The 12,421-nt window shown below is 35.3% G+C and overlaps 1 protein-coding gene across 1 annotated transcript; it reads right to left on the bottom strand.

Moving 5' to 3' along the window:
- Positions 1-1,040: 1,040 nt before the first annotated feature.
- LOC126704020 (uncharacterized) lies at positions 1,041-1,556 on the bottom strand. The gene has a single exon (XM_050403063.1). It carries the CDS (start codon positions 1,554-1,556, stop codon positions 1,041-1,043), a length of 516 nt encoding a protein of 171 aa, XP_050259020.1.
- Between the last annotated feature and the right edge of the window lie 10,865 nt (positions 1,557-12,421).

The raw sequence follows: 12,421 nt of genomic DNA, 5'->3' as shown, positions 1-12,421 counted from the left end.
CCCCAACCTCTTTTAACCTCTTAACCTCCAATTTAACTGCTTCGACGTGCTCCCTGGCTGACCTCTTCGGCTTCTGCTTCTTAGGAGGAAACGACAAGTCTACATTAAGCCTGTGAATTATGAATTCGGGATCCACTTCGAGCACCTCATATGGGCTCCAGGCAAAATACCTTGTCCTTCATACTTGTTCCTATTTGGAAATATCTGTCAAAATCCGGTAATATTTTAACTCTCATTAGTTCCTCGGCACAACTAGCCCCCCTTTCTTATCGGGGCCCCTATAATAGCTATAAAGTTACCTCCTCGGTGGTTTCCTTTTGATAAGTCTGCTCGTTCTTCCAATCAATTGCCGCGACTAAGCACTGTCTATCCACTTGCAGGCTTCCTCTTACCACGACAACATCCTGCTTGGTACGAAACTTAATCTTCACGTGCAGGATGGACGGAACGGCCTCCATTGCATGAATCTATGGCCTTCCCAAAATCGTTGTATAAGGAGAAAGTGAGGCTACCACTATAAACGTTACAACTACCTCCTTACCTTCCATATTCACGAGAAGGGAGATTTGCCCCTAGGGAATCACCACCCTACCATCAAACCCGACCAGAGGCGTATCATACCTTGAGAGGTCCTCCTTTTTCAACCCGAGCCCCTTGAAAAGGTCGGGGTACATCACGTCAGCCTCGCTCCCCTGATATATCATCACCCACTTTACTAAGAAATCCCTTATTCGAGCCGTTACTACCAACGCATCATTGTATGACTGAATCGTTCCTTCTAGGTCGTCATCGTCGAAAAAAAGAGGTTCTCGACCAAATTTTATTTTCTTTTTGAAGGGCTACTAATTTGAGTAATTTTCTACGGGTACAACAGCCAATACCCTTTTTCTAATCACTGTTGTACTCCTCTGTGCAGCATGGATGACTTCAATCACTCCCAGTGGTGGTGGGAGAGGATTTCCTCTTTGTTGGGCTCCTTGCCCAGTACCCTGGTTCCCAAAATCCATCACGAACTCCTTCAAATACCCTGCTTTCATCAGCTATCCTAGATGATCTTTTAATACCCGGCACTGCTCGGTGGTATGCCCCTTATCTCTGTGATAAGTGCAGTACAAGTTCTGGTTCCTCCGAGATGGGTCTTCCCCCATTTTGTTCGGCCATCTAAAGTACGGTTCGTTCTTAATTCGATCTACGATCTTGTGCACCGGCTCCTTGAATGCCATGTTCACCTCCCCCATTTGTACTTCTGGCTCCTGCATTCTCAAATCCTTCCGGGGTCTTGGCGGAAAAATGCTTTGCCAAGGACGACTTAACAACAGGGCCTTACGCTTACTTTGTAGCCGATCATCCTCGAGGTGTTTATACTCCTCAATGCGCCTTATGCTTTGCCTTATATCCTCGGGAGGCCTCTTCGTCAACGACTCCTGTAGTTCGGAATCCTCAGGCAGCCCTATTCTAAAAGTGCTTGTTGCAATCTTCTCGTTACCTTCATCAATCTCATTGTAAAGCTCCCAGTACCGACTAGCATAACTACGAAGGGTTTCGCTGACCCTCATCGTCATAGATAGTAATGCGTCCACTGGTTGCGACACTCGGCTACATGTTACAAACCGGGCACCGAATTCCTAAATCAGCTCGGCAAAACTATGAATGGAACCTTTTTGTAACCCATTGAACCATCTCAATGCCGTGGGCCCGAGGCTTGAGGGAAATACCTTGCACATTAACGTGTCATTGTGTGTGTGTAGAGACATCATATGGATATAATGACTGACGTGCTCTACCAAGTTCGTTTTCCCATCGTAGGAGTTAAATGGTGGTCGTGTGAATCTGCTTGGCATTAGGGCCCATTCAATGTTGTCGAAGAACGGCGACCGAGCGGCTCTACATAAGGCGTAGCTCATAGCATCCATAGCGGCATTATGGGGCTGTTGCTCGTCTGGGGAGTCTGAACCCCAATCGGCATACTCGCATGAGCGTGAATGGTCCCAGTGTCGACGTGATTCTCAAGAATGGGAACGGTCCCTACGTCAATGTGATTCTCAAGAATGGGAACGGTCCTTGCATCGACGTGATTCTCGGGAATGGGAACAGTCCCTGCGTCGACGTGACTCTCGGGAATGGGAACGATCTCAGCATCGACGGGAACTGGACTAATTGGACCTTGCCCCATATCGATTTCCCCCACTATCAACTCTTCTTTCTCGGTCATCTCAATCCATTCTCTAGTGCCCACCTTTCGCCTCCAGCTCCAAATCTCTCCCTAGTCTGCGTAGTTGCTCTAGCTCCTCATCTCTTTTGTCAAATTACCCGTGCCCCGAAGCACCTAATATTGTTCGATGAGTTTGGTACGACCCCTCTCCAAGGCCGGACCGATCTTCCTCTTGTTCATGATCCCTATCTTCATGCCTCTTGTGCCTTTATTCCCTTCAGATGGATCCCCGAGAAAACCCCACGGAACCATTTTTAGCGTAGCTTCTCGAACGTCTTTCAGAAATTTTCTTGAGCACGAGTCTCAGTTGAACCATAGCTTTGTAGGAGATTCCCACAGACGGCGCCAATTGTACATGCCAAAGACGAGGCTATTGGGTTGGGCCTTACTCGGGCTCACAATTTATTTGTATCGTGGGCTTGAGTTTTCTACTTTGGGTTGTTCTTGGCATAGAGACTCAACAAATTTTTCTCCCTCTTTCTCCCAATCCTCAATTTTCTCTCCCACCTTTTCAACAACCCCCCATTTTCTCCCTTGTCTTCTCATATTTATAGCCCAATGAGTAGTAGGGAGTCATAATTCCTCTTGTGGTTAGTGGTACAGGAGGTCCAATGTCGTTACTACTAAGTGGATGTTTAGTGGGGAGTGGGGAGTGGGGAGTGGTGAGAGTGGCATTGGAACTAGCTCCCCACTTCAGAGAAGATGTTCGGCAGAGGATTTTTCCTAGGGCGATGTTGGTGAAACCAAGGCACAGTGTCCCCGGTCAATGATGCTCTAGTTCGAGGTGTACCTTGCCGAGAAATTCCTAGGTTACCGGCTATTATGAACATGCATTATAGTGGTTTGCTCCACGGGTTTTAGGTCGGGCATAATGTTATGAGGCCCGGGCTCGTGACCTTAGCAGGCTTAGGGTTTGGTTTTGGGCAAGTGGATTGGGCCCTTGGGCCGTAATGTAAAGTTAGTGTCCAAGGTCCAAGGCCCAAATGGGTCCAGGGGTCCCGTGCTGTACAAAAGTGGTTTAAGCAACCACACCAATAACAAATATTTGATAAGTGCTTGTATTTGAAAGAAACCCAACCCTTGGAGCCATTCTCCAATGAGCAAATTCTACCTTGACAAAGAGGGAGAGATACATCCACTCGGACTCTAATTCTCATAACACACCTCCTATCAACATCTGTGATGATCGAGTCCCTATTCACCACCTCCACAGCTTCACACAAGTCTTCAGCCACTTCACGATTCAAATAGCGAACTGGAATGTCATGGGCTTGGATCCATATAGACACTTGATCAAAGAGAAAATCTCTTAAGGGAATACTATTATCATATCGTTGGATCATCACCAAGTGTTTATCAAAACTTCATGGTTCTCCCTCAAAAAAAATTTCAACCTCTTCTTCATTGTCGAAAAGAAACAGAATAATATGATCTCCAACATTGTGTACCTTAAAACCATTTACATGTCTCTAAATAGGATTAAACATTCTGAATATATCCTCAGTATTTAGAGCCCATCTTGTGAGGAACTTTGCTGCAATGGCAAATTTCGATGAACTCCTATCCTTATTCATTTGGAAATCACCACCTTCTATCATTAAGAGACATGTTTCCCCAACATTTCATAAAGTTGTCCATGATGAATGAGAAAGATAATTAACAAAACTCAAAAAGTGTTTCCCAAATACCCCCAAAAAATCAATCCCAACAAAACCTACAAGTAACAGTGTTACTTAAGGAACTCAAAACCTTACGTGAAGGAACGACAATTCTATAGCCTAAGAGAAGGAGAAGCGCCACCTTTCTTAGCAATAGAGAAACTTTAGTACCCTCCTGGAGCAAATTGAATGTTAAAGGCTAGGCTTTTTTTAACAGTTTATGAGTTATGATACCTACCCAATTGCTTTTTTGTTTTTGTTTTTGTTGTTGTTTGATAGGTAGTGGATATGACACATACCCAATTAATACTCGATAACCTTTTCAATTTTTAAACTTTTATTTGATTCCTAATTATGTGTGCAATACATACTAACTTTATATTTTACATCCATTTGTTATGTTACTTACATGGCACTAATCTTATTATTGATATCAGTTTGTAAGATTTTTATAATAAGTAATAATTTTAACAATTAAAAAGAAAAAGAAAAAAAGAGCATCTATGCGCAATTATAAATTATACATTACACAATTACAAATAGATAAATTATCAATATTTTGCTACAAGACTTGGGATTATCAAGATTTAGGGAATACTATTAAACTGCTTTTATCTTTAATTCTTTATAGCTCCGTTATTCAAGTTGTTTTCAAATATAACTTTCTAATGATTTGAAGGGAAGGGAAAGACACTACCATTAATTTTTTGGTACAAGCAAAATTTTTCCATCATATATATATATATATATATATATTTCTTAGAGAGGTAAAGAAAGAGTTTCAAACTTAAGTGTGTGAACGTCTTCTTTTTTATGGAGTCCAAATTATGAAGGCGGATAAATGATAGAAAAAATTAAGAAAAATTAATTTTGAACCTTATAAGATCAAGGGACATAAATTAGTTAAATTAGCCTATTTGCATGCGCGTCTTCATAGGCTTTATTTTATTTTATTTTTCTCTAAATGTGAATATTTTTCACTCATCCCAATTTGGAAATTATGCCATTTTCAATCACTAAAGGGGGATGTGATAAGAAGTAGGACGAATTAATAAAGTAAAACAACCAATGCACTTTATAAGAACTAGACTGGGTAATGTTTGTAAATATACAAAAATATAAGATGAACTAGCCTCATCGCATGTTCTCGGCACGTGCATGAGGCTTCTTTTTTTTTGGGGGGGGGGGGGTAGTGTCATAATTTTTTATTCATCACAATTTGAGGCTTAAGTGTATGTTCAATCATATTATGAATTTGAGAACTACTGATACAGACAGGAGTGTCATTAGGCTAGCCACAAAAAACGAAAACTAAAAAAAAATTGAAATCATATGTGAATGAGTGAATGTGTTCATTTTTTGGAGCTAGCTTAAGGACACTCTTAGCTGTATTAGTAGTTCTCAAATTCATAATATGATTGAACATAGGGGTGGCAAAATTAGACACAACCGGCGAGCCCAACACGACACGACACAAAATAAGTAGGTTATGGGTTAAGGCTTAATGGGTTCGTATCATATTTAGGTTAACATATATGTTTGACCCGTTTAATAAACAAGTTGGGTTAGTGTTTAACATATAGAACCCGTTTGACTCATTTAATTAAATGACATTTTACCAATATACCCTTCAAATTCTAAGTATATAAACTTATTAGTTGTTGTGGTTTATTTTCTTTGACATATTGTGATTGATTATTTGTGATATTGGGATATGCTTTAGTTTTGAATGATTATTTGTGATGCAATTACTCGTTGGTTTTGAATTTTATATTAAAATATTTATTTGTTTGTTTTTTTATAATTTTTTTTTTTCATTTTGATAAAATCTGATAAACAGGTCGACACAACTGACCCGTTTAATAAATAGGTTGTGTTAAGGTTGAGGAATCTTGACTCATTTAATAAACATGTCGGGTTAGTGTTGACCTATATAGTCGAATACTCATGAGTTGGCCCAACATGTGAACACAAATTACCACCCCTAATTGAATATACATTTAAGCTTCAAATTGGGATGAATATAAAATTATGACACTAAACCCCCCTAAAAAAAGAAGGCTCATGCACGCGCTCTACGCATGGGATGGGGCTAGTAGTATTTAAACTTTTATATATCTATATTATTTATAAGAGAACTTCCCTCTAGGGGTGTGTAGTCAACTCGCCAAAATTGACCCGACCCAACCAAACCCGCCGGGTTGGGTCGGTTTTTAGGCCTTGGTGGGTTGGGATGGGTTACAAAATTTTTTTTGATAACAGGTCAGGTTGGGATTGGGTCATGAAATTTCAAACCCACCAAACCCAACCTGACCCACCCATATATTTAATATATATATTTATATATATTATATAATTATAAATTTTTTAAAATAACCAACTCTTCTTATCCTATATAAAAATCAATTAGTTCACACAAACCCTAGTAAATTACAATTGTTGTTTAGTCATTAGTGTTGTTTGCCTTTAAGAAGTTACATTGATACTAATCATTGGGTTTTTTTAATATATTAATATTTATATTTTTTTACTCAATTTAATAATAATAATAATAAAAATTTGTTAAACCCATGGGTTCAACCCGACCCATGTGGGTTGGGTTGGGTTGAATTTTGTTTTGACCCACAATGGTGGGTTGGGTCAAAAAATCTTCTCAACCCAACCCAATCCGACCCATGCACACCCTTACTCATCTCTTTAGACTGGACTTTTATGTGGTTTGGAAATAACCCTAAACATTACGTTTAACAGGGAAAAAACTTGAAGACAACCCGGTAAAACTATATCTCCAACTTCACTTAAAATGCCTACAAAATAGGACACTCTCTTACTAATCCATGATTTCAAAACAAACTTATTTAAAATTTTTTAAAAAATGTAAAATTATGACACAAGACAAAAAAATAAAAAAATAAAAAAAGAGCCTTATTGCACGCGTTAGTATATATATATCATGTAAATTTTTACCCTCATGTATTGATTAGTCATATTCTATTTTGGCATTATAGATTTGTTGAACATGTGATTTTACCCTCGGGCATATATTAAAGAATAATCTATAGTATATATTGAAGACATTTGAGTTTTGGTTGATCTCATAATATTTTACAACATAAGTTTTGGAGGCCTTACACTTTAACACATCATTATCATATTTTATATATTTTTAATTAAATTTAAATTATATTCTATATTTAAATCCTCCATTAAAATGCCAAAGGCTTTATAGCTAAATTGACATCTCCCCGTGTACAAAGTGCTTGCGGGTCTAGGAGGGAAAGGGTCCAAGCTGTAGAGTTAGCAGTATGTTGTAATTATCTCTAAAAAAAAAAAAAAAAAATCCTCCATTAAAATCTTTCAACAAATAAAAGACTCTTGATAACTATCATAATTGCCTATTAATAACTACTATAATTATATTTAGAAAATAAATAAAAATTTATTATTAATTACAATAATTATCAAATTTCATATTTTAAAAAAAAAAGAAAAAAAATTCATGTATTGTAAAACTTTCTTGTACATTATATAAGTTATTGACTAATAAAAATTTAATGATGAGTTATGATGCACATTTTTTGAAGAAAAAATACATTGGTCAATAATTATTGTTTAAAAAAAATAATTTATTACTTTGTACACACAAATTCTTTATTGTTTTATGTAATTTTATTGGTATGTGTGCACAATTTGAATTTTTTTAAAAAAAATTTTGAAAAATTTATAAAAGCATCATTTATTGAATAATTAAATGCACTTTAATATGTATTCTTACATCACTTGTTAATAAAGGATAATTAATTTTAATATCACTTTTGGTGGAGAAATTATACAGTACTCTAGTGGAGCATGTCACTTGTCCACCATTATATTAAAAAACTCCTACTTGTTTAAAATTGCTGAGTCAGTAATTAGTTTCTGTTCAAAAAAATTTCTAACTCAGCAATTTTAAACAAGTAGGAGTCTTTGTACAAACAAATTCATTATTGTTTTCTGTAATTTTATTGGTATGTGTGCACAATTTGAATTTGTTTGTTTATTTTTTGAAAAATTTATAAAAGCATCATTTATTGAATAATTAAATGCACTTTAATATGTGTTCTTACATCACTTGTTAATAAAGGACAATTAATTTTAATATCACTTTTGGTGGAGAAATTATACAGTACTCTAGTGGATAGTGTCACTTGTCCACCATTATATTAAAAGACTCCTACTTGTTTAAAATTGTTGAGTCAGTAATTAGTTTCTGTTTAAAAAAATTTTCTAACTCAGTAATTTTAAACAGGTAGGAGTCTTTGTACACACAAATTCATTATTGTTTTCTATAATTTTATTGGTATGTGTGCACAATTTGAATTTGTTTGTTTATTTTTTGGAAAATTTATAAAAGCATCATTTATTGAATAATTAAATGCCCTTTAATATGTTTTCTTACATCACTTGTTAATAAAGGACAATTAATTTTAATATCATTTTTGGTGGAGAAATTATACAGTACTCTAATCGATCATATCACTTGTCCACCATTACATTAAAAGACTCCTACTTGTTTAAAATTGCTGAGTCAGTAATTAGTTTCTGTTTTTTTTTTAAAAAAAAATTCTAATTTAGCAATTTTAAACAGGTGGGAGTCTTTTAGTGGAATGGTGGACCATGTTACTTGTTCACCATGAGAATCTTATAATTTCTCCTTTTGGTGGGCTTTTAACTTTTTTGCTCCACTAAAGAGACACAATAAATCTCATCCTCGTCAACCTGTTACTACTACTACAATTTTACTATATTGACCTCAAAAAATCAAAAATTGCCCACACCCTGACACTTGATACAAACCCTCATTTTTTACCCCAAAAAAAAAAAAACTATAAATTTATCTAAAAAAGATCCATGGTTTCTCTCTTTGAAAAAATCCCTAAATTCATTCTAAAACACCATTGAAAACCCTAGTCAATCCTCCATGCCATAATTAAAATTTAAAGGACCCATAAATTTAAGTATATCTTTAAGATCTTATGCATATTTAGTTGAATTAACTTGGTTCATCTTTAGTGCATGCATGGACTTGGATTTTGATTGGAGACTATTGTTTGCAAATTTTATTTTAGACTTTCAATTGATGATTTTATAATGAAATCATTTTTTTTTTTTTGTGCTAGAAACACCTACTTTTGGATGGCTGATGAGATATATTCTAAGTTAGAGTGCCTCAAGTTGTAAGTAGAGGACATGTTTAATCACATTTAATGTGATTGAGAATTGTTGTGGTACACTAATGTTGAGATGAAATGAAGTTGACAATCTCAACAAACTCTTCTTTTGAGGAAAATTGTACTATTTAATTGAAGGGGAGATTCCCTTTGGCACCTAGTTAAGCTTTTTAAAGAGTTTGGTTCATTATAAGATCACAGTAAGGTCATTTGGTCCATATCAAAAATGTCAATACCATACTAAAAGATATTTTGGCTTGGCCAGAGAAATGAAATACTCTAGTACCAATTAATATAAATATTCCTTTTTAAGATTACTGTTATATATACATATATTATTCATCAAATCTCATATAATTTTTAAAAAAACCTTTTTTATTTTTATTGAAATAAAAAAACTTTTAAATTTATAAGACCATATTTCATATAAGGTCAGCCTAATTATTATAATTATTATAATAATTTTTTCTAGAATTATAATGATAAAGTCAATAAACTCTCGTACCTAGATAATGAAAGAAAAAAAAAATACAAAGAGACAATAACAAATATGATGTCGAAAATAGTTTATATTCAACTTTCCATATACTTTGCCATAACCATAGTTTTGCCTTTAAAAAAAACTAAAATAAAACTATTTGGGAATATGTTTAGGGTAATGATATAAGGACAAACTATTTTACAACATTTTTACAAAATGTTAATATGGCCAACTTTTTATTAGTTTTCATCTAAACCCGTTATTAATATCACTTTTTTATTTACCAATAATCACTCACCACATCAGTAGTTTGTAAATTTTTTTTATAAAATAGTTTGTATCTTTAGTTTTATTCATATGTTTAATAGATGGGTGGTAGTTAGTACCGACTATCTACTCTTCAGTTACGTGGGAAGGCACTCAAATTAAGAGATACACATAAAACAAAACAAAGCAAAATGGTAAAAAGAAGTAAATAAAAATAAAGCATAGAAGAAAAATGATTGATAAAACAAAAAAATTCAAGAAGTAGATGTAGAAGAGGGCAAACTGTCGATGAGGTGCCCACCTGCAGCGACCTGGGTGGGTTGTTCGTTTCGTTGTTTTTTGTATCGACTGATTTTCTTTTCCTGACAAAAAATTCACCAATATGTTCGATATGGTTTGGTATAGATCGGCATCTTGAGTGGTACATTTTAAAGGTGTTTTTGTATCAATTCCTAGGACTGACATGACCAATATCGATTGGTAGTGTACGATATGAACTTCTTTGGTCTAGATGGCGACTGAAGCTAAGGTCCTGTTTGAATTTTTTTTTCATCACTCATCACTCTTCACTTAATTTTCGTCACTCATCACTTAAAATATCCCAACTCTCTACACAAAGTCTGTTTGGCACCATCACTCAACTTGTCATCACTCAAAATTTTCAACTATTTGTGGGCCCATACCTGTAACTTGGTGCAGCTTTTCTTCTTTTTTTCCTTCAACCCCTAGTACTCACCAAACCCCAAAAAAAAAAAAAAAAAAAAAAAAAAAACCCTTAATGAAGAAGACCAAGACGCAGCGTGAAAGGGAAAAGAAAAAGAAGAAGAAGAAGCCACCTAGTGTGAAAGGGGAAAAAAAAAGATGAAGAGACCGAACCCAGTGAAGAAAAAAAGAAAATGGTCAAAAGTTACGGCTGACTCTGATCGTGGGACCCACTATGTAGTTTTAATTACGGAAATGCCATTTTTTAGTTATGAGTTATGGAATATCTAGCATAATCTAAGTGTATATATGTGTGAAGCTTCCTCCTGAAAACTTAAACTACGACCCCTACCCTCCACACTCTACAAGTACTTATACTTGTAGAGTGACCATTACACTAAGGGTGTGCGATGGTATAACTCCCTAATTTTTGCTTGGTCATGAGTGAAGGATGAGAAAACTAGAGAGATTTTAACCTCCAAGTCACATAGTCAACTTCTTTGTATAGCCTTGATTAAGGCAATGTGGATACTTCTAACTGTAGCGTCCTTTTGTTTCCTGCATGGGTAATTATAATCGCTATTTTAGGTCTCCCGTCAATTTTCAATTGATTCACTACTCAAGGCTCCAAGGCGACAACTATCCTTTTTAATTCTATTAGATCCGAACATTGGAAGATTACTGATTTCTTCTTGTTAGTCTATAAGTGAGGTTATATTTGATTCATGAAAGGCCTTTTCCTCTTTAATATTTAACTTCCACTTAAATCTAATTTCCTTCTCCCTTTCAACTCTAATATCTATAGCCCTCCTATCCACTGCATTTGAATCCTAAGTGCTCCTAAAGCATCCGTTCAATCCTCCTGTAAGTCTCATATGCATTTCTTAGTTTTCTCTTTTCTTCTTCCCTAGGTGATAGTTCTTGTTGCCCTACCATTATGGGCAAGCTTACTATATTTATTGACTCTCCTAAGAACACAGGTGTATTTCGACTCGTCATGGGTATGGTAGATAAACTGGCATCTAGGGCTAAATCTCACGTGTACGACATCATATATACTTACTCTCCATGACTGAAACCGTATAGGATGCCTACTACCTTAAACCTAGAGACCCTTCCAAGACTTGTATATTGCCTTGTGACGACCACTCAAGCAACACAATAGATCACAAACTAGGTTCCTTAAGAATAGTCACACTTATCACCCACTACAACTAAAAATACTACCTAAAAGGATGATGGTTACCTCAAGGATAACACCTTATATCGATATTACACTCCACTTGCTTTTGAACTACAATAGGTATAATAACTACGAAGGTACATAGGAATCTAGTTGGATGCATGCTGCATGGGTGCATACATGGATTTAAGTTCATTAACTATGAAATTATCCATCTGTTTAGGTTTTTGACTTCGCATGTGCTGCATACTCAGCCGAAAAAGGGTCAACTATAAATATTTCTTTTAGCATAAATGTGTATGCTTTTTACTTTAAGTAGTTTATCCTTAGTGTTTTTAACTTATTTTTCCATGCATTTTTCACAATTTCACAATTGTATAATAAATTTTTTCAAAATATGTGTCTAGTCAATGGCGTTCTAATAAGCTTTATTAGGATTTTAATTGAATTGACTAAATGACAATAGTGGAGGCTGATCTCTAGATCAGGAAATAGTGGTGCGTAATACCTTCTAATCCTTGCGCCTCAACTCAAAATTTAGAAATTCTAGTTTGTGTTGGGGATATTACACCATGTAATAATCAAAGAACAAGGTTAATACAAAAGAAAAAAAGAAAATAAATAATTTGGAGGCACAATATTGTCTTCCTTAGACAATATTTGCCCCCCCCCCCCCACACTATTATTGCTAAAGGGTTATCGCAAATT

Source organism: Quercus robur, chromosome 10, assembly GCF_932294415.1.
Source record: "Quercus robur chromosome 10, dhQueRobu3.1, whole genome shotgun sequence".
Taxonomy (NCBI): Eukaryota; Viridiplantae; Streptophyta; class Magnoliopsida; order Fagales; family Fagaceae; genus Quercus; species Quercus robur.
Note: the sequence above shows the minus strand (reverse complement) of the source record. Positions and strands in the feature narration are given on the sequence as shown.

Coding starts and splice junctions, on each gene's coding strand:
- LOC126704020 (XM_050403063.1), bottom strand. CDS start 1,556: ATGAGGGTCAGCGAAACCCTTCGTAGTTATGCTAGTCGGTACTGGGAG.